General features: G+C 39.0%; 2 protein-coding genes across 3 annotated transcripts; one reads left to right on the top strand and one right to left on the bottom strand.

The window, feature by feature from the left end:
• Positions 1–337: 337 nt before the first annotated feature.
• LOC111330905 (uncharacterized) lies at positions 338–22,218 on the bottom strand. Of its 2 annotated transcripts, none has more exons than XM_088744483.1 (6): positions 21,880–22,218; positions 16,606–16,650; positions 16,174–16,305; positions 8,688–9,011; positions 7,998–8,258; positions 338–7,176 (listed from the first exon to the last, which is right to left on the bottom strand). In XM_088744483.1, the coding sequence occupies exons 3-6, from the start codon at positions 16,280–16,282 to the stop codon at positions 3,023–3,025; spliced, it is 4,848 nt and encodes a 1,615-aa protein (XP_088600609.1). In that variant the 5' UTR covers positions 16,283–16,305; positions 16,606–16,650; positions 21,880–22,218; the 3' UTR covers positions 338–3,022. The 2 variants fall into 2 exon arrangements, with proteins under 2 accessions (XP_088600609.1, XP_088600608.1); XM_088744482.1 differs by having other exon boundaries at positions 16,174–16,288; positions 21,880–22,217.
• LOC148717051 (uncharacterized) lies at positions 9,251–15,240 on the top strand. Its single transcript, XM_088745653.1, has 4 exons — positions 9,251–9,259; positions 10,074–10,234; positions 13,749–13,865; positions 14,069–15,240. Exons 1-4 carry the CDS (start codon positions 9,251–9,253, stop codon positions 14,943–14,945), a joined length of 1,164 nt encoding a protein of 387 aa, XP_088601779.1. The 3' UTR covers positions 14,946–15,240.
• Positions 22,219–22,323: the final 105 nt, after the last annotated feature.

The following is a 22,323-nucleotide window of genomic DNA, read 5'->3' as shown; positions in this document are numbered from 1 at the left end:
TTGTGCGGGAGGTCGAGGGTTCGAGCCCCGGCCGGACCAACACTCAAGGTCATCAAATAATTGAGAAGAATATGCTACCTTTCTATAACATCAAAATAATGGTTAGATATTCTAGTCTTCCCGGATAGGGACGAATAAATGGAGGTCCCGTTCTCCTGCAGGGTTAGGGGTAGGAGACGTTAATTACCCACGCACGAGATTAGTGTGTGGTGGATGTCCTCCCCTAGGGTGGGATGGGTAGGTTAACTGGGCCCGCGGTAATTGGCGCAAGCTGTCGCGGTGTCCCTGCCTGTCGGCAAATAGGCCAGCAAGAAACATGAAGTTGTAAGAAATAGTATTAGGTAATTGGTTCATTTATTTCACACTATTTACATAAACTAACATAGATAGGAAAGCAAAGTTGCAACAAATGATTACAAAATAAAATAAAGTACAGATTATAAAAACGTGTGTGGTGGCCAAAGTAGCAAAGGCTTTCTAGTTGGCCATCACAAGTAAGACATCAAGTAAGACATCAAGCCAGAGTTTCCCTTGTATTTAAGGTTGCTAATTAAACTGTTGATTTTGATAAAGCAAATTGTTCCCTTTGGTGAAGGCCCATACAATATTATCATCCTCCTAAATATAATCATTGAAAACTTCCAACGATGGAAATTCTTGTTCAGAATAAAGGTATGCACATCTTAGGTGCTTCTCTTTTTCACTAATTTCTGGGGGAGCATGCATCCATTCCCCCGGTCCTTCCCGTGATGCCCGTGGTGTCTCACTCTTTACTAGTAAATCGACTTGAGAGCTCCCTTCAGTTAGCAACCACATACAGCTTGTTCAGTGTAGTTAAGCCTAAGCAGAACGAAAATTTTGTGTTTCTATAATTAAACAATTTACAGCTTATAATGCCTATATATAACTAAAACAAAAAACCTACCATATTATTCCAACAAAGTGTAATGTTAACTGGGTTAAAACAAGAGTACCATCATGATAGTTATTGTATCTCTGCAAATCGATTGTCAAAAAACAGACTGGAAAAATCACAAGGCTTCTTGCACTGCATCCAAAACATAAGAGACAAAAAGTGGAAGTCGCAGAGTTTGACAGTCAGTTAATCATCATGAACTGCAAAGTGAAGATCAGACTGAAGATTTTCTTTGTAAGCAGATTTTATCATTCAAGTCTCAAGTTTAAATATTCAGTAACGATGGAGTTGTGCTCCCTGTTACTAGTAGTGAAAAATTCGTCTCATGATCACATTTTCTAACCAGTTCAATTTTCTCGTTCAGCAAGTTGAGAAAGTCTAAGAAAATTAATAGTTTGGTTTGCTTGTGTCATTAACACCGTCCCAGCAGTACAAAATTCAATTAGCATTGATTGATAAAACACTTGCTATTATCTACTGTCTTATTATTTTGTAGAATGGAAATCTTTTAAAATGAGCTTCTTGTTTAGATTTCCTTGCAATTTAGCTAGAAAAATCCCTCATCAAAGTCTCGCAATTGCTAACAAAATCTTATAAGTAGTATAATGTAGTTTAAACAAACAATGTAACCCTTGGCCCTAGAAGTAAGGAGAAGGTAGTGTTGAGCTAGTGAGTTCAAATGAAAGTAGTACAAAATTGCAAACTTTAAAATGGCCTGTCCTTCACAATAAAGTAAATGTTGTACCCCTGTAGATAATGATATTTGGGTCGAATTTTAGGTCAACAGTCAAGCTTTGTTTGCAAAAACGTGCTTTAATAAATAGAAACCAGACAAGTTTGCGTCAGGATAAATTTTGGCCACGCACGTTGGCTGATTTATTGTCAAAAAATTAAATCATATATATAAATTTTAGCCACACAAGTTGGCCCAGTTATTGTCAAAAAACTTAAATCTTATATAATTAATTATTCACGATTTCAAAGTTAAGCTTGAGTAAAGGTGATGGCACATTAAATGAAAGGCAGTCTAGGACTGCATGTGTTTACTGTTGTATAGTTGTGATTAGCGTTGCAGCCATGATGGACAGTAACAGCTCTCGCTGATCTCAAACTTGTGACAAAAAAGGAACTTGGTTAGAGCAGAGTTAGTACACTGGTCAGTTGACAGGCTGAGGACAGGACAGGAAATGAATAGAATTGGTGCATATGATAAATGTGCATCAAATTGGTTTCAATACAAAACTTTGCCACTTCGTACGTTCTGCATACCTGGTGCTATGGATATACCCACTCCCCTTAAGTCACTGAAGACTTCGAGCCCTGGCAGCACCGATTTTTTTTTTAAATGTTTTTTTTCGTCTTTTCCCTTTTTTTTTTCATTTCCCTTTCTTTCATTTCAATATAAATTTTCCTTCAAAGGATAATTTAGATATGTTAGGAGTAAACGCGCAAAGACCCGCGAACGTTTCAGTGACGACGTAGCTCTTACATTCAAAACGATAACAATGTCGAGAGGTGAGACCCCGGAAAAATCCAGTAAACTCAAGAAAACCAAAAATTAATCCTAAGAAACCCGATCAGATTCATTCAACGAGGACCAGTGTCAGAACTGAACCAGGACGAGTCACAAGAGATACGAGTGTCTCACGATTGTTCGCAACTTTGAAAACCGCAAGGGGCTTGAGGATAGACTACGAGCAACCCCTCCTTTTCGGCGAAGTCCGTCGCGTGAATCAAAATTAAACAGTGAAAAAAACTGATGTCAGCGCTGCGTGGGGAGCTCTAAGAGTGATGGTGATGCGCCGTAGGAAGTCCATGTATGAGGCGTGTAGACTACTTGGGGGAAGGTTTACGGACCTTTACGGACTTACACGACAGCTGTAATTTTCCATTAAACACATTGCTCTTGCGTAAAGAACAGTCGATTGTTATCAAAGTCACCATATAGTCTTGTTATTAATGCTCTGTTCCAAAATGGCACGTCAGGACACTTTGAATAAGAAGCAAAGACTAAGCCACATCACCTTCTCGACAGCAAAGGTTCAACTACAAAAGTTAAACTACTCCAGGAATACTTACTTTCGTAGGAAACTGTCCATTAATCCTTTACCACTCTTGATAAGGAGCCAAGTGATCAAGATAAATTGTCAGCTTTCCTCCTGGCTCAGTAAACATGGCCCAGAAAAAACATTTCTTACTTGTAAACTTGTTTAAAGCTCCAAGCACGCCACATTCCGTTATCACGTTAAAGATTTCAGGACTTTGGATGAGACAATCGATTGTGACACTTTTGTCGTAAAGTCCCATCCATTGTAGCGGATGGTAGTTAAGAGTTTGTGTTTGAATCTTAACGATAAACTCCTCGTTAAGTTTTGGTTTAGGGCCCTCTCCGATCCCCTTCAAGTGAGTGCCAAACGGACGCACCAAGAATGCTCCTTGCTTAACTCGGGGAATACGGTCAACATCCACAGCATAACGAGTTTTAAGAGCTAGACATAGTGTCTTGTGTTTACGTCTGTGGTGACGCTGGCATTCTCTACTGCAATATGATGCAATGAGACATCCTGGGCACTTCAAAAACCGCACTTTTTTGTCTCCTCTGCGACGACAATAAGTGCAGCCGTTGGAAAGTCGTTCAGCCACCTCTCTGGGATGATACAAGCCTTCCTCATTGTTAAAATGTCTATTTTGTGCTTCAATGGGAGGCATCGAATAGTAATGCTTTTCACCTTCCGGAAGGTCAGAACCGAGAGCATCAGTCTCTTTGTCGTCAATAATCGGGCTACCGTTTTTGAATGGATACTCAAGCCAAGGGCCACTGTGATCTCTTACAGTATTTTTTTTCAGAAAAACCCTCCCAGAGTAATTGACTCCAATAAATATTCCGCCGCATTTGTTGCCAATGAGTTCGTTTCCTTCTATGTGTGCCGATGTTCTCCCTTTAGCTAAGATGCCCCAGAATCCATTCTCGAAAATCGTATTGTTGCTTATGAACATTTGAGGATTATTATCAAGGGAAATACCAAAGGATCTGTTGTGGTGGATGCTGTTGTTTCGCAAATTTATCTTCTCTTTTGTATCGCAAACGATGATACCTTCTTTTGCATTTTCAAATATGTCATTTTCATTGACATCACATTTCCCAGCGAGTTTCCCAATCAGAATGCCGTGATTACCATTGTCGAATATCTTGCTTCCAATTGCTTCAAGTTCTCCTCCTTGCCTTGCCTCTAATCCAGCTTGCTGGTTATTGTACACTTCGCACTTTTTCACCAGTAGTCGAGAACCTTGCCCAACAACAAGAGCACCTCCGCCCCCACAGTTATGAATAACACACTTCTCTATTAATCCAGAGCTCTCGTGTGAAATATCAACTCCCGGATAGCCAACTATGCCAGACATTGATTCTGAATCACCAAATTTTCCTGTGCGATCGCAAGCACGCTTTCCCAAAGAGGGCGCGACACAGCCTGGACCTCCGTTACAGTCTGGTAAGTACTTACAACCTTTCCTTCCTCCTGAGATCTCACACTGATTTAGGTGAACAGCTCCATTTTTTCCTTGGCAGATCAGGGAAACGTTTCCCCTAGGAAACACTATGTGTTCAAAATAGCATTTGGCGCGAAAAATTAAGCACATCTTTGCACAGTTCAAGTAAATCTTGGGTCCAAGACCTACAATTTGAAGGTCCTTTAATGGTTGAAAGAAAGTCAAATGGTACTCTCCTTCATGCAACAGCAAGGTTTCGTCTCCATTAGTCGTCTCCAAAGCAAACTCCAGCTGACTTTCATTGTTAATCTCCCTGACACGAAGCCCTGGTGCTTCAGGACACCTGTGACAAAAAGGTTTGTCTTGGCGAAGACTGGGATCGAAGTGAAGGGCTACTGCTATTGCTGCACGTTTCTGCCCTTCAAGCTCACTATTTCCACCTTCAACAAGTTCTTGCAGAGCCCAAGCTTTTCGTTGAAGGGCTTTGCTGTAATCAGGTTTTAGAATAAGGCACTTTTGACAATCTTCCAGAGCATTTCTTGGTTCTCCAAGTTTCAAATGGCAGAGGGCCTTGTTACAAAGCAGCTTGTGGTCATTCGGCCACAAAGCAATAGCTCTCGTGTAAAGATTCAGTGCTTCTTTGAAATTGTTATTTTTAAAGACATCGTTTCCTTTTTCTCTGAGTTGGTCAGCTTCCTCCTTCCTTTCATTCTGAGAAGAATCTTCTTCAGTCACGGCCTCGTTTTCAGGAGGAGGGTTTCTCATACAACACGCTATCACCTTGTAGTCCTTGTCCTTCAAAGGTACATCAACAAAATAATGCGGCAAGTTGCAATCTTCCTCAAGGGTCGGTTTTTCAAGGTGTACTAGCAACTCTAGTTTCTTTTTTTGCATAGCCTGAGCTTTCACTTTCTCCTGCGAAACACTAAAAAAAATCGCTGCTTCGTTAAAGATACGAACAGTTGCATCGGTGTAGAAACGTTCGACATCATTTTCATGTTTCTCTAGGTAGCTACGCAAATGTTCTTGCAAGAAGGTCGAGTGTGAAGCCAACTTGCCCCACAGTTGTAACGAAGGAGGATTTTCAACACTGAAAACTGCATCTTCAAAGAAACTTTTGCAGACTTCCGCTGGGGAGAGTGTTTCTTTTAATGCATGGTTCAGTGTGTGCACTGCAAAGCAAAGAACACGCAGTCCAATTTTGTCGTTTTCAATCTCACTTCGGATAACATCTTGCACCAGACGATGAACACTGAAAGAATCTGTCCCATGCCTTTGAAAAAGGGAAAACTTGGTTAGAAGGGACACAACCTCGGCTGCATCCAACAAATCGGTTACTGCCTCCGAAGTTCCCATAACGTGGAGTCCTTCGTTTATCACCTGATACGGGATGTCATCGGGACCTAGGTAGGCACAAATTTTCATTACGATAGAGGGGGTTTCACCAAGATCCGTCTCTTCTGACATTTGACTGACGTGGTTAAAGTTTAACAACCATGTTGTGTGGACAGCCAGTCGCTCAGGTAATGTACTTTCCACCAGATTACGAGCCTTCTTCTTCTTCAAGAGAAGCATCTTTTGCTTCTTATACTTCTTCAGATATTCTTTGATAGGCCGGCGAAGGGACCGGATATAAGCAGCAGCTTGATCAAGAGCTAAAGGCAGTCCACCAAGCTCTCCAACCAGCTCGCGGAAATCACTGTCTTCTCCGGTTGTTCCACTTCTTGATTTTAAAAATTGAACTCCCTCTTCCTCTGTGAAGCATTTCAACTCAATACAAGAGCTTTCTTCGATTCCTGTTTCTTCTCCGATTTCCGTTGCTTCTCTTCTTGTGGTTATGATGATATGACCACGGGCAGCTTGTTTCCAGTGACCAGTAAGAAACTTCTGCATATCCATGGACATTTCTAACTCATCCAGATTGTCAACCACTAGACACCACAGCTGTTCACGCTTTCCCAACCAGTCCAAGGTTCTTGACAGCGAATTGGAGAAGTCTTTGTCATCAAAAGTTCCAACTTGACGTGCCATCTCGCTGACAGACAGCTGAAAAAGGTTGCTGTTTTCGCCCGAAATCCAGAAAATACCACCGGGATATTCCTTCTTGTCTTTCTGTCGCCAGAGATACTCGACCGCAAGAGCTGTTTTTCCTACACCTCCAAGACCGCAAATAGCTGATTCTGAACAACCTCGCACAATATTTTTCAATAGCGCAGCGATTGTTTGTAGCTCACCTTTGCGACCACAAAAGCAATGATTGCGACTTGGCAGATGCAAAATTTCAGCATTGACAGTGGCAATGGCACTACCTTCTTCTAACTTTTTCAGCCGAGAATCTAACTGAGTTTGTCCAAACTCTAAAGCCTCCACCTTTGAGGTAAGTGCACCCTGTCCTTCTTTTAAAGAGGTTGCAGCTGATTCTAGCTCATTATGCCTTTCTTCTAACAAGGAGATGTTTCGTTTATTTGTATCTTGGTGTCCCTGTATTATAGTTATGTTGTTAGAAATATCTTCAATTGCTGATGAGAATTCTTTGTTCTTGTCTGTTTGCGCCTGATGCTCTTCTGTCAGTCGCCTTTCTATGCCCGCTATACGTTTATCAAACTTGGTTATTTCATCTGTGGCGTCTTGAAGAGCTTCTCCTATCCTCTTGGCTTCATCAGCATTGGATTTCTTAATGGCCTCTAAGTTTTGTGCTAAGTTGGTTACCTCAATGCTGACAAACTTCATCACATCCTTGTCCACTGGACAACCCATGCACAATTTCAAACCTACCGAGAAACAAACGAAATGAATACAACGTCAGCCACGATGTGAATATTTTACCTTGGGTAGCCAAGGAGCCTTTAATGATCAAGAGAAAAAAACGTATATGTGCACGATCCTTCGCAGTAAAGCACTATTTGAGCAATAGTGAAAATCAGACCTGAAAAAAGTTTCAGGCCTGTACGGGATTCGAACCACTGACCTCTGCGATACTAGTGCAGCGCTCTACCAATTGAGCTACCAAGCCAACTGGGAGCAGGCCATCAAATTAATTCGACATAAACCCGTAGATGATAAATCAAACAACAACAAACATATGAAACATATGTATGAACTGCGGTTATGAAACGTATATGTGCACGATCCTTGTTAGCTCAATTGGTAGAGCGCTGCACTAGTATCGCAGAGGTCAGTGGTTCGAATCCCGTACAGGCCTGAAATTTTTTTCAGGTCTGATTTTCACTATTGCTCAAATAGTGCTTTACTGCGAAGGATCGTGCACATATACGTTTCATAACCGCAGTTCATACATATGTTTCATAAGAGAAAAAAAGTAAAAAAGTGAAGAAGGAAAACCGTGGACTTAGCATTTTCTATCAAGACACTAGTTAAATCCCCCACAGGGCTAATGTGAGCGAGAAATAGTAAACCTGACCTGGAGAAGATCAGCTCACACAGAGCTGCAAGAAAAACTGGTACTCACCCTGGATGAGGCATCTAAAAGTATTTAAAAGACTAGGGCTCACCCTGGGGAGGCACCGAAAATATTTGGTTAAGGCCTTATGCGCCACATGCACATCATCGTGTCATTATTGAGATGACTAACCCCTGGTTTCCCACTCCTGAAGTTCATCACATACTTGGTCTTCATCGGCTCTTGGAAGGCCCAAAGAACGAATCAATGTCTCCATGAGTTGGAAACTGTAGCTGAAGTCTGGTTCATTCCAGTGATCAAAGTTACAGTGTCCCCACTCATTTCTTACTTTGGAACGTACATCCCTAGCATTTGCTTGGATGCGAGTGTGAAACACGGATGAATTGGCCAGCATTCCCAATACTGCTGACAAGTCGCATGTGCCATCAAAACCTGAAAATATGCAATGGGATTTATAATTAAGGTTAGAGCAAAAAGTAAGATACGCATACAGGGCAAGTTATCGGTAGACGTCTTCTTAGAGAGAAAGACTGTGTAGGTAATAACCTGATCTTTCAGGATAGTTTCCAGGTTGACAAGTATGAGTCTTGACTCGGCTGAACAAGACGTCAGTCTTGTTGGCCCAATAGTCTTTTGGGCATACGCTTTAGCGCCAAGCCACCTGTGTGACAGATCGACGTGCCAATAAGTAAAAGCAGGCTGATCTGGCACAGGTATATATTTTAAACTTTGTTCTTCGTCGTTGTATTCCATTGTAAGTGATCATTATCGAAAAAATCAACTAGAGATTTGATATTGAAGCGTATAGCGTTGTTCTGTGTCGAACATATGAGTGAGACGTTAAAAAACTCAATTATTGACCTGTAAACTTGGCCATGTGTGGTTCAAGATAAAGTTTGGCCAGATCCTCAGCCGACGTCACTTTGTAATCATACAGAGGCACCTTTCTCTTGAATGTTCCCCAATTGTTGTTAATGCTGCCATAGTTTAAATCAAATGATCCATCTTTCTTCATGTGAGTGGAGTAACCCTGTGCATCTACTCCATAGGCGCTCTTCAATGACGTGTAGTGTTTAAAAAGTTCCTTACCAGCAAAGTCACGGAGAACCGGTAACAGAAGCCTGTTTAATGTGATTCCAATCACAATCCATCTTTTTTGTTTGTCGTCGAAATCAAAGCTGCTGACTTAATGAAATTATGAAAGAAACAACAGTTTTGCCTTATACTGAAATAAATCTCATTTGAAATGCAGGTTTACATCGAACTTCAAGATTTTAGGTTTAAAATAATAAGCATTAGGAAAAACCTCACCATTGGTTGGAAGGGATTTGCCAATTTCATAAACTATGAATAATCCTTAGTCTGTCAAATGAGCAAATATATATATTTATAACTCAACTATCACGCCATTTTAACTTTTTAATATGGCAACGGTACGCACAAAACACACCACAGTACAACACTGTTTAATAGGTCAAAATACCAGAAAATTAAACGATGGCGGAATAATAATAATATTCTAGCTTCAACTTCGCCGTATGTGAAGTGCAGGTAACAATATGAGGTCAGGTAAGCACACAGGGAGCCCACACAAGCGGCGTGTCGTTTGTTCGAAATATAAAGAAATGTATGGGAGAATATTGAAGAGTCGTAATATCGTAAACTTATATCAAGGAATGTCTATGTTAAGGCTCAAAATAAATGGAAACCTACCTCACTTGCTGTGTATTGTCGTTTCTGTGGTTCTAAATGGCGAATTTGAGCGATTTGGTAGATTTTGCGTTGAGTGTTACTTTACTGTATAAACAGGAGACCCTAACCCGCTCCTTCTTATACATAGAGTAACAGTCAACGCAAAATCTACCAAATTGCTCGAATTCGCCATTAGAACCACAGAAACGACAATACACGGCAAGTGAGGTAGGTTTACATTTATTTTGAGCCTTAACATAGACATTCCTCGATATAAGGTTACGATATTACGACTCTTCAATATTCTCCCATACATTTCTTCATATTCCGAACAAACGACCAGACACGCCGCTTGTGTGGGCTCCCTTGTGGTAAGCAGGAATTGGCATGGACTCCCCTTTCTCTATAACCGACACCTGGTACCAGCTTATTATCCTGCTAGGGTTTATAATTACAAAGAAGCAAGAACTGTTCACACTGATCACGTAACCTTCTTCATGGCTATTTCACATGGATGTTGTCAAGTATCATTTCATCACTTTATTTTCCTTTCAGATTCATTTAAAAGAAAGTGATCATGTACCAGGAAAAGCATTTCATCAGAACATGGTTGAAGTCAATGCCCAAGAGAGGAGATACTTTCCAGTAACAGGCTCAAGGGGATATGCCATTGGACAAAAAGGTAAAGTCTGTTTACGAGCCAAATGGCCCATCAGGTAGGTGCTTAACTCCCGTTCCTAGCATGAAGCGACTAGGAGTATTTCTACTCCGCACTGGATGGGATGTTACCCCCCAACATTAAATCCACTGCTACACATTTAAGACCCTCTGACCGTAAATATCGAGAAGCCGCCGACAGTTGCAAAATTTCGTAATTCGTTTTATTTTTTTCTAAAGGACCCTTTTAATGAACCTTTTTCGAAAATGATATCAAAAAGTTCTAACGCGCTTTTTTTTCTCCTAAAAATCGAAAAGTTCAAAATACGCCTGAATGGACGTTGTCCACTCCCCCGCCGCCGTAAACCAATGAAAAATTATGCAACTTCGGCAACTTCGTACGCTACAACGCGAAGCCATTCCGCTTTTAAATTTTGTGTGCTAGCAGATGGTCCTTTCATCTCTCAGAAAATATTAATTTCTTGCTATGTTGTTCGTTTAAGCCAGAACAGTGACCCGTTGAAATAAGAGTACTTCGTTTCTCTTTCGCGGAGGTAAAATAGGGGTCAACTTCAGTGGCCTATGAAGAGGTCTGTCATATAGACCTAAAAATCATAATATACCATCATCTTAATCATCATGGTCAACTTATCATCATGGTCAACTCATCATCTTAATCATCATCATCATGGTCAACAACATAAAGTCCCAAGCTATGATGATCGGAGATATTGCTTACGACCCTCAATTTATCATTGGTGACTCTAGAGTCGAGTTATCTAACTCACTCAAAATCCTTGGGGTCACAATTGACGACAAGTTAACATTTGCTGATCACATTCAGAGTGTCATAAAAAAAGGTCTATGCCAAGATTGGTGCCCTTAGGAGACTCAAAAAACTTATACCTGTAGATGTCTCCCTATCACTCGATAAGGCGTACATACTTCCTCACCTGGAGTACTGTAGTCCGCTATTGCTTGGAATAAATAAAACACTGAGCTCTAAACTTGAGTCAGTCAATAACTACGCACTCAAAACTTTGCTTAATCTCGGCAATAATGTTGATTACAATACAATCTTAGCTAAAAGCAACATGAAAACTCTAGAACATAGGCGATTTTATATTTCTTTAGTTTTACTTTTTAAATGTATGAAATGGAACGGTCCGGAATATATTAAAAACTTTTTTAAATTGCGGGAATCTAGATATAGTTTAAGGAATAAAGGTGTAAATCTAGTGCAACCAGGGTATAATAATAGATCGTATCATAATTCCTTTACATATAAAGCTAGTCACCTTTGGAACAGTTTACCAAGAGAAATTAAAACAGCATCTACGCTTAGCGATTTTTGCAGTAAACTTAAGAATATCGATTTTAGCACTCTAGGACCAATCTGTAAATGTAATACATGTAGTTGACTTTTATTGTACGTACACATACATTGTCATTCTTATTCATATTCATCTACTGCAATATCTTTTACCGAACATAATGTTTAGACTCTTTTAACTATTAATATTAATCACCTACAATTTTACAATTATCACTCGTACTCTAAACTTATATATTTTTACCTATAAAGTTTTAAGTACTTCTAATAATATACCTTTCATTATAGTTAATTTATAGTCTACCGTTTTATACATGAGCCTCTGGCTCGGGCAATTGGGCAACCATGCCTCACGTTAGACAATAAACTTTGATTGATTGATTGATTGATTGATCTTAAAGATTTACTCTTGTATTTTAATTCCTCCAATTCTCTATCTTGGCCCGCCATAAGCGGCACGTCCAGGTATAAAAGAGTCTGGGCTATTTTTTCAATATTGCAATGCGAACCGCGGAACAGCAGTCACGACCAAGGGAATACGGCAAAATATTTTTTTTACCTGGTTTTATTTGTTGTTTATTCGCCAGTTAGAATTTCCGCCATTTTGTTTTTGAGTATTGTTTACCCCTGACGCTTTGTATTGCCTATTTACCAAGTTTGTAAAACCAGGTAGAAAAATAATGTTTTACCTTGTTCCCTTGCTTGAAGCTTTATCCTTGTAGTTTGATTCCTCAAAGTTTCTTTCTTGGCCCGCCATAAACGGCGCGTCCAGCTTTCAAAGAGTTCGGGCTAAAAAATGACAAAAAGTATAGTACGATCCGTTGAACGGCTCTCACGCAAGAAGTCAAGGCCAATCTCTCAGCTTGGCCAGGAATATATAAAATACATGATCTCTTGCGTGACAGCCGTTCAACGGATCGCATTCCATTTTTTGTCATTTTAGCCCGAACTCTTTTCAAGCTGGACGCGTCGCCTATGGCGGGCCAAGAAAGAAACTTTGAGGAATTAAAATACAAGGATAAACCTTAAAGAAGATAAATATTTTGATTTGTAAATATGTCATACAAGATCTTTTTAAGGGCCTTTAAATGGGTCGTGACAGCTGTTCAGGGGTTTGCATTGCATTTTTGACAAAATAGCCCAAACTCTTTAAACCTGGACGTGCCGCTTATGGCGGGCCAAGATAGAGAATTGGAGGAATTGAAATACAAGAAAAAATCTTTAATATGATGTACATTATGATTTGTAAGTATATATGGCAGACCTGTTCATAGGCCTCTGAAATTTACTTTTATTTTACCTTCGCGAAAGAGACGCGAGGTACTTTACTTCAACGGGTCACTATTCAGACTTAAACGTAACAACATAACAAGAAATTTATATTTTCTAAGAGATGAAAGGACCATCTGCTAGCACACAAAATCTAAAAGCGGGGTTGCATCGCGTTGTGGCGTACGAAGTTGCCGAAGTTGCATAATTTTTCATTGGTTTACGGGGGGAACAACGCCCATTCAGGCGTATTTTAAACTTTTCGATTTTTCGGAGAAAAAAAAAGGGGTAGAACTTTTTGATATCATTTCCGAAAAAGGTTCATTAAAAGGGTCCTTTAGAAAAAATAAAAGGACAACCCTAAAACCAGGAATCCAGAATCCGGAGTCCGGAACTGGGAAACCGGAATCCAAAAATAAAGCCAAAACGAAGTTTTTCAAATACACAAAAGTTAAGTTGCAAATTTTTCTCCTGTAAATATAAAAAGGTCAATAAAAATGGCATCAAAGCACAGCTCTTTTGATAAAAGGATTCCCGCCATTTCAGTTCCCTTTTGAAATATGATCCACATGCCCATTTGCACACATGCGAAAACATTTAGCGATTTTTATCTTTCATCTTGATTTTTGAGTTAAAACGTAATATGCACCTGTCGCTTTTTTTCGTCGGAAATAAGTTCTTTAATTAGTCTTCTTTTACTGGAGCTTGTCTTTTGGAAAAGATGATTTTTAAAAATTTACTGCGCATTGTGTTTGCTTTCTTGGTTTCTCCAAAATTTTGACTTTTCGTTGGCACGTGCTACACGTAAGTGTCAATGAGCAGCAACTATTCCCCATGTTCTAAACGAGTTGGGGATTGGGTCCGAATTGGGACCGTAAAGCATCTATGGATTGTTTGAAGGGACAGATTTTCCAAATCAATATGGCTGAAAGCGAGAGCAAAGCCAAACTTTAACTGTTAAACTAACTCAGGGGAGGCAAAAAACTTCCAAGGGATTCTGTTGAAAAATGTAGCGTTGTCCAGTTGAAGAGGTGGCTGCTTTGCAGAGGTGCAAAAACGACGGGAACAAAGAAAGCTTTAGTGTCGAGGTTCGTATCGAAGCTGGCAACTTTTAAACTAAGAACCTTTTCACGCAATAAGTTATTTTTATTTATAACAACTTTATTTGTAATTATATGCCTTTTCAGAATTATTATTAAAATTTCCTAAGAGTAAAAATTTAATATAATCGAAATTTTCGAATTTAATAAAGTCCTCTCGTACTTATGAGTGCTCTAATTTTGACTTATAGAGTACACGACTACATCAAGCATGGATTTGATGTTAAATACTTGCGTGATCCGGATGGCGGCGTCAATTTGTTACGGAAAAAAGCTCAACTTGGCGTACTTGAGAATCAAGAGCCTGAAGTAAAGGATTCATTCCCAAAAGAAGGATTCCAACCAGATATAAAGGCACTACCAAAAATATCATTTGGAACTGTGTGGAGATTTATGATCGAAGGTGTAGAATGTAAAAAGCAGCTCTCCACTGCTAAGCCACTTGTTAAAGGATTCAACTTTTTTAAATCTGGTCATGTCCTGTACATAGGCCACCTACAACAAAATGGCAAGCACTACATCAAAAGCCAAGTCGTCCCATCTATGAAAAAGGACAAAGTTTATACATGCTACTTAGTTATTAGTTCACTTGGAAAGATGCTAAGAGCCCACTGCAAATGCCCTGCTGGCATAGATGGGAGATGTAACCATGTTGCATCAACACTTTTTGCTTTAGAAAACTATTGTAAAGTAAGGGAAAAACTGGATGAGTCTGATGAGTCATGCACCTCCAAACCATGCAAGTGGAATGTGCCACGAAAGAGAAAAGGTGCAATACAGCCCATAAATGAGATGACTTTTGTGAAGCACGACTACACGAAAGAGAACAAGATACGTAAGCTTCATCACTCTCCAGTAAATGCAAACCAAAATGCTTGTCGCGATGAAAACAAGTCAAGGTTTTTTGAAATGATGAAGGAGTACCAGAGGGTATCAGGAAACACTGTAGCTTGGACACATATACTGCCTCAGGAAGTAAAGAAACTTCAGGATGTAAAGGATTCTCTGCTTTCACCAGTCAAATGTCATCCCGTGTCAGCAACTTATTGTTGTAGGCCGTCGTATTAAATTATTTATAGAAATGTTTCAATATGTCACAAACTTACTTCCGTCTTCCCCTCGCTTGTGCTTGCGGACGACATGTTGAAAGATTCATCACACGCAATGAAGACAGTGACGTAAACTGTGCGCTACTCACCAGTCTTTTCTTGCCAGGGTGATCAAAAGGATGGCTAATTCTCTATCCACCCGAGAAATCACTAACCCTGACTTGATAACGGTTTATTAAATGGATAGCGTTATCCACCTTTTAAAAACCTGGGCCGGGCGGGGCATATATAGTTTGGGGGTTGTTGTTCAAACCTAGTAATGTTTTTTACAATTACAGTTTGTGGTTGAGGTTAAGCAAAAAATGACATTTTTCCCGTTATTTATTTATTAGGTATTGCTGAAGTGAAATTTTCTGTCATCATCTTCAACTCTTGCTTTAGTTTTGGATTCCCGATTTCGGATTCCGGATTACGGTTTCCGAGTTCCGGATTCCAGATTTAAGGGTTGCCCAAAATAAAACGAATTACGAAATTTTGCAACTGTCGGCGGATTCTCGATATTTACGGTCAGTGGCTCTTAAACACCTGAGTATAGAGAGGCACAAGGCTCGAACCCAGACCACTTGATCCAGAGTCAAGCACACTTACTACGAGGCCACCACGCTTTTGGATGAGGTCGTGTTATAATAGTTCTACATTTTCAATAGAGTTACTAATATGAGATCGCAGTTTTTCGGGATTTTGGGGGTGGGAAAATTCTGGTAAGTAGGGATCAAAAAAATTACATTTGGCCAAAAGTGACTGTGATTGGGTCCATAACTAACCACAAAATAGACTATTATGGGGTAGGGATTTGGAGAGGCCAGCGGCACATAGTATATTCTCCTTACTGTTCTCTATACATTTTCTAAGGTGCTGACCAGGAGAATTTGTTTTACAATCAAGAGCCTCTTTAGTTGGTGCTCATTTCCCTAATTCTCATGACCTTTATGTGAGATTCAGAGGTGATGTTGTAAGGAGAAATAAGATATTGGTCACTCTCAGACTCTTGGGAGTAAAATGGTTAAAAGCTGACCCAACTACAAACCCCCCCCCCCCCCCCGTGAGTCGATGGTATTTTCCTCTGCTTCACCTGACAGGAAATGTTGAGATTCTTGTGGAAACAAAGCTACCTGCCTCCAAAGGGACCAGAGATAAACTGTAAATTCTGTAGTTAATATATTAAATATAAAAATTATTCTACCCACCAGGGCCTGCTGCTGGTGAGGGACTTGTAAGAACTGTGGGTGTGGCAGGAGGTCCTGGAAGTGTTGTTGGCATGAACAAAATAGGGGTTTTACTTGTGCCTGTTGCCATGGCAGCCTGAACAGTGATCAAATCTATTAGTAAAGTGAGTTAAGTTAAACATAATTATGCTTTATGTATACGAATTTATACCTGCAATGTGCATGAAATTAATGAAAAATATAATATTGTAATCAATGAATATATCAAAAATAATATGGTACTAAAAACACTACTGCAGATGTAAAAATCTTTAGGGGTCCTAAACAAGCTGCTATTTGAGGTAGGGATGATAACAAAAACACAGAGGGAGGCAATATTCTTTTTTCATCATCACCTTCACTTATCTAACAAATAACACCACAAAATTAGAGTTTCGTGTCAAATTATTTTACCTTGTTTTCAAGTCTCTTTGAGGTTCACTCCATTAACTACCTCAGCTAAAAGGTATAAAAAGTAGATAATTTAATTTGTAATATAACACAATAACACAATGCGAAAGGTATGTGACCCACGTACTGTGCATGCTGGAACCAGTTGGCTGTGTTCAACAAAACTACACCTGAGCAACAAGTAGATGGACAGCTTGGTCAAATAGAATAAAGAAAACAAGATAATATCTTTCATGAGTTGCTTCATCAAATAACACACTTTCTTATGTACCTCATTCAAGTGTATTACTATAGATACTAAACCCGCGTATTTCATTTACCAGTTCTGCAGCTGTTACCAATTACAATGATAAAGGACTATCTACACCTTCTGTTAAATAGAAATACTATTGTGGGGATCTTTAAAAAAGCTCAATAGAGCTCACTTAAGAACTCCTGACTTATCTCCCACTATCTAGCTGCATCTCATATTATCTGTCAATTAGTACAAAGGGTGTGCCAATATATCTCACAAGTGGTTTATTTTATGGGATTTGCTGTCTCTTCATTAACTCATTGCTAAAGGCTTTTGTACCTTGTAGATGGAGCTCTGTTTTTTGTTTTGTTTTGTTTTGTTTTGTTTTTTTGATGTGGTAGACTGTAAAGTATTTGAAATTGTATTGTGCCAGGATCATTCTTCGTGAATAATCAGTTACATTTGAGACTGTTTCATGCCATAAAATGGAAACTGCTTTCAAAAATTAATTCAGGCCAGAAACAGGGAAAGATAGAATAGTTGGACAAACATTACGTATTGTTGGATAGAATTGGGTCCTGGAGTAATATGGGTGAGAAATATTTTATCACAACCATTAATTTTGTCCCTGATGCCCCCCTCCCCACTGCAACCAAGAAAAATCAAATTTTTTTTCAACCACATATTCCCTTAGGAAGTTGTGTCTGTACACAAAATAGTAATAATAAAATGTCCACATTAGCAGTTTATATATAATTAATTATAAATACATATTCCAAATTGACGTAACGACAGCAGAGTGACAATAACTCTCAAAAAAGAAATGACAACTTTGAGTTTAAATTTACAAGACATGTTTCGACATTCTCATGTCATCTTCAGTTGCAAATGAGCATTTAACGGTTGTACATTTGAATTTATATTAAGGTATGTTACAAATTACGTGTCAGGGCTTATGTTACATTTGAATGTTAAAAACGCGAAAAATGTAAATAGCGCATGCTTGACTAGATCAAAAAAAAATAAAATAATAATAATAATAAAATAAAAGACCAAGGAACAACATAATTAAAAGGAAAGAGACAATTCTAGATGTTTCAATTGCTGATTAAGAATGGGTTTTTCCCACTTGATATACAATGCCTCTTTGATCTTAATTTGGTATTTTGAAGCGGCAGAATTTAAGATCGTGAAACATTCAGTATCACAAGAGTCAAGATAGGCCCTTGATGATTGCAGGTGCTTGTAAATATGCGAAGTTTTGTCCGACAAGAGGTGCTCACGAACTCGTGTACAAATGTGGCGAGTGGTCTCACCAATGTTACTGACATTACAGCCAGCACACGAAAATTTATATACTTCACGCGAATGTAGACCCAGCGTACTGAATCTTTCACACTGAACATGTTTCTGAGTTTAAATGTACTGAAGACTAACTTAACATCTAAGACTAACTTAACATCTAACTCAGCTCTACAATAACGTTTGAGTAGTTGTCTCAACTTAGTTTGAGCAATGTTCGAAAACCGACCAACATAGGGAAGTTTATAATAGTGCGAAGGAGGTTTACCGGAGTTAGAAGAGGCGTTCTGCCCAGTAGGAGGATTATTTTTCTTCCCTAGCTACCTGTAAATGATCTTGTCTTTGACCCAAGATGGAAAACAATTTTTCTGTAGCAAGAAAATAAGTTCTTCACATCCAGATGAAAACCAAACGAGGAATTATTGATCTTATATGCTCTGTCAATCAATGTTCTGACTAAACCTAATTTGTAAATCAAAGGGGCGAAGCTGAAATAATTACTAAGAAGACCAGTAAACGTCTTCTTGCGATATACACTAGTGAGGATGGATGTATGACTGTTGTCTAACAATATGTCTAGAAACGATAGTTTCTTATCAATTTCCTTTTCCATTGTGAAACGAATACTAGGATGCCTGGCATTGATATAATCAAAGAACACGAGCGCGTCCTCCTCGCTACTGAACAAACAAAAGGTATCATCAACATAGCGTCTGTAGAACAGAACTTCAGAAAATGAATAGTTATCTGCTTAATTACTTGTTACTGTTAAACTAAGAAAGCTACAAACTGTTTGATTTGATTCTCATAGGACAGTTGTGTATAGTTCAACACAAAATAATTCAGGAGTGTGCAAACTCCCTACTGCTACTGTTTAGTTGTCTTGAATTGCAAGGGCATTACATAAGTACATGTATTTCTGGAGTTCAGTTTCTGGGTGTCACAGTATACGTAACAGTCTGGACAAAATACTTTTGTTCCCTGGAAATAACAAAAAGTAGTCCTTTGTAAAAGTTTACCAGCATTATGATTTATTTCCGAAGTTGAAAAGCTGCACAATGCAAACACGAGTCCATAGTAATGTGTATTAAGTAAAACACAATTCATAGAAATAAACAGGCTATTGATTTTCTTCAAAACCACATGGTATACCACAGTTTTGCTAGGAAAAGCGTTGCATAACAGCCTTAAGACATTACATAACAAAGAGAAAAGATTTGAACTTCCAGCAAAATAAGAACTGTTCGAAGACACCTTATAACAATAAATATAGCCTTTCAAGAGATATTTTCATCCTAGCTGCTACAAAAGCTTAACTATAAGAACATATGTGCTAAAATTTGTATTATGAACTTCTACGTCACCTGTAAGGCGCTTTTGAAGGTCTAGCTCCCTCATTTCTTCACTATATAGCCACATTTAAATGTTTTCCTCAAAAGCAATGGCCTCTTCCTTGGTTGCACATGGCTCTACTTCTTCGTCTCACAGAGCGCGATATATCCAATATTTCTCCTCAACACTACAACAATCATTCATAGACCCCTCATCGGAAGAAACAGAACCATTACTGTCGTTTAAAATAGAAAACAGCGACGATTTTCGAGCAAGATCGCTACTGAATTTACTATTTACTTCGGCAATGCTTTGATGAAAGGAATACTATGATGTCACAATGGGTAAAGACGCTGAAAATTATCTTTGGCTCAGTAGTTGTAGTTTGAGCAATGGTGGGCGAAATTTAATGAGTTTTAATCAAAATTTTTTCAGACTTTTCTTGCCGTGATAGGTCTGAATTATATTTTTTCTTTTTGTTTAGGATCTAAACTTAAATTGTTGGCATAAAAAATTTGTTTTCAAGTACATAAATTTTCGTCTCAGTAGCACTTTAAGTCCCTTTTCAAAAATAGTGAGGCTACTACTTGTTCTTATAGCTAATGGCAGCAAGTTCCATAAAATAGGTGCAGCATGAGCAAAGGCCCAATCCCCAAATGAAGCGCAGCTGGCTTTTGGAACAAACAGAAGACATTGTGCAGTCAAGTGAAGACTATATTTATTAGTAGCTGGTTTCAGGGACAAAAGATCTTTAATGTAGGGAGGACTTTGGTTGCATAATGACTTGTGAACAAGGAGGAGCAATTTAAACTGAACTCTGAATGTTACTGGGAGCCAATGTGGGTCGATAAGTGTAGGTGTGATATGATCAAATTTTGCAATCAGAAAAATCACTCGTTGTTTTGTCCCCTCTCTTAATCTATGGATCCAATCACCAATGTTTACATAAGACGATTGTATTAATAAATCGAATTTAAACAATCAGCCAATGAACTTTTACTGTATCCAAGTGTTGTTGCTTTCATCAGTACATTAACACGCGTACAATGGAAGTAATTCACATTATTAGGTTTGTGCTTTAATTAAATATATTTAAGTTCACTCGAAAGATAAATATAACCTGTAACAAGCTTGGTTATTGGCCCAGCACTTTACCTGACAAACACGTTGCACGACAGTTGAAATTAGGATCGTGGAGGGGACTGCAGGAAGCATGGTACCAATGCAGTTTATTTTTTGCCAAGAATTATTCAGACAGCAGCATCAGTTACTAAGTGTCCCATTTCAACCCACAAATCTAAATAAATAACTCCTGCATGCATAGCATGCCTATGTTTAACCCTTGAACTCCCAATATCTGATTGTTAATTCTCTCCTCTTGCTGCTACACATTTCCTTGTAAATTGGTTATAAGAAATTGGTGTTCAATCAAGGGAACACCTACCTGATAAATTTGAGTATTCTTACTACCTGTCAACTGGGTAATGTATGGATATTAAAGGGAAAAGTTACATGTTATCACCTCTTGGAGTTAAGGGTTAAACATCGAGTTCTCCTTGAACAACTCAGTGAGTGGCAGTATTCAGCAGCCCACCTCCCCCCCCCCCCCCCCACCAACACCTCCTAGTTTTCCATCCCACCAACAATGGACCATCAAAGTTCCTCACAAACTTTGGCGATTTAGTATTGATAAAAAATAAAATAAACCAAAATAACTCAAGTTGATTCATCTACAGCCTAGGATCAGCATATCATGTACTGGACCTTGCTTGAAAGAACGTACCAATAGGTACTTTGTCTGAGATTTCAATGCATTTTTAATAAAATGTTCAGATTACTTTCTGACATTGATCACGGTGTTCCGAAGTGAGCAAACAACATGGTTATTGTTACATAATTTTAATTTAATTTAATTTTATTAGCTTTCCCAACATACATACAATACAGGACACGGATAAATTAAAATAACAATAACGGGCAGGCAACCACAACAGCGACAGCCAATTACTGTGGTCCCAAAACACAAGCACAGATTTATACAACTTTCGACCAATATTCGTTGAGCATGATTGCACTGATAACAAATTAAAGAGCGAATGAATTTGAGCATAGCCCATCCCCGTTGAGAAGACGCTGGCGTCCGATTCCACTGGCTTTACTGGTCTGTACTTGCATTGGTATACCTCGCCGTTTCAACTCATTCTTGTTAATCGGTTCGAATCGTATCAAATAGTTTCATTTAACTTACAAGGGTTTAAAACATTTCCTTCACCTCACCATCAACGAGCAAAGTCGAATAACATCCACGTAAGCAAAAGTGAAACAGGTGGCTTGGACGCTTGTGACTGTCTAAAATATTATCAAGCTCCAACCAGAGAACCCCAATCCTTTTCTCCATGCCAACTTACCTTCCAAATAAGCCCTGTACTTCATCTGTAAAAGGTTCCTTTGAAGTCCTCAGGAATCCAACAAGAAATCAATGTTCAACACAACTAACGCAGGCGCTGTGCTGCTGAACATTTTCCCGAGAAATGACGCACGGGGTATTCCCCAAGATTTGTTTTCGATTCTGGGAAAACCGGAAATGTGTGGAAAGGTGGGAACAGGACTGGAGATAGAGAAATATGAAACGGCGGAATTTACCAATACGCGTGACTCCATTGAAATGAGAGAAAAGGGGTTATTTCAAGGAGAAGTTCGTTTCATCATTGAAACAATAGGCTTCCATACACAGCGGTAGGTCAGACAAATTTTCATTTTGTGCACAGGGAGCACAAAAGTTAATGACAGGTGCAACAGACCTCAGATAGTGCCTCGCCCTCAATTGTCTCCAGCCCCGTGCTAAGAAAGTG

Source organism: Stylophora pistillata, chromosome 14, assembly GCF_964205215.1.
Source record: "Stylophora pistillata chromosome 14, jaStyPist1.2, whole genome shotgun sequence".
Classification (NCBI taxonomy): Eukaryota; Metazoa; Cnidaria; class Anthozoa; order Scleractinia; family Pocilloporidae; genus Stylophora; species Stylophora pistillata.
The sequence above is the reverse complement of the archived record's forward strand: the minus strand, read 5'-3'. Positions and strand labels throughout refer to the sequence as shown.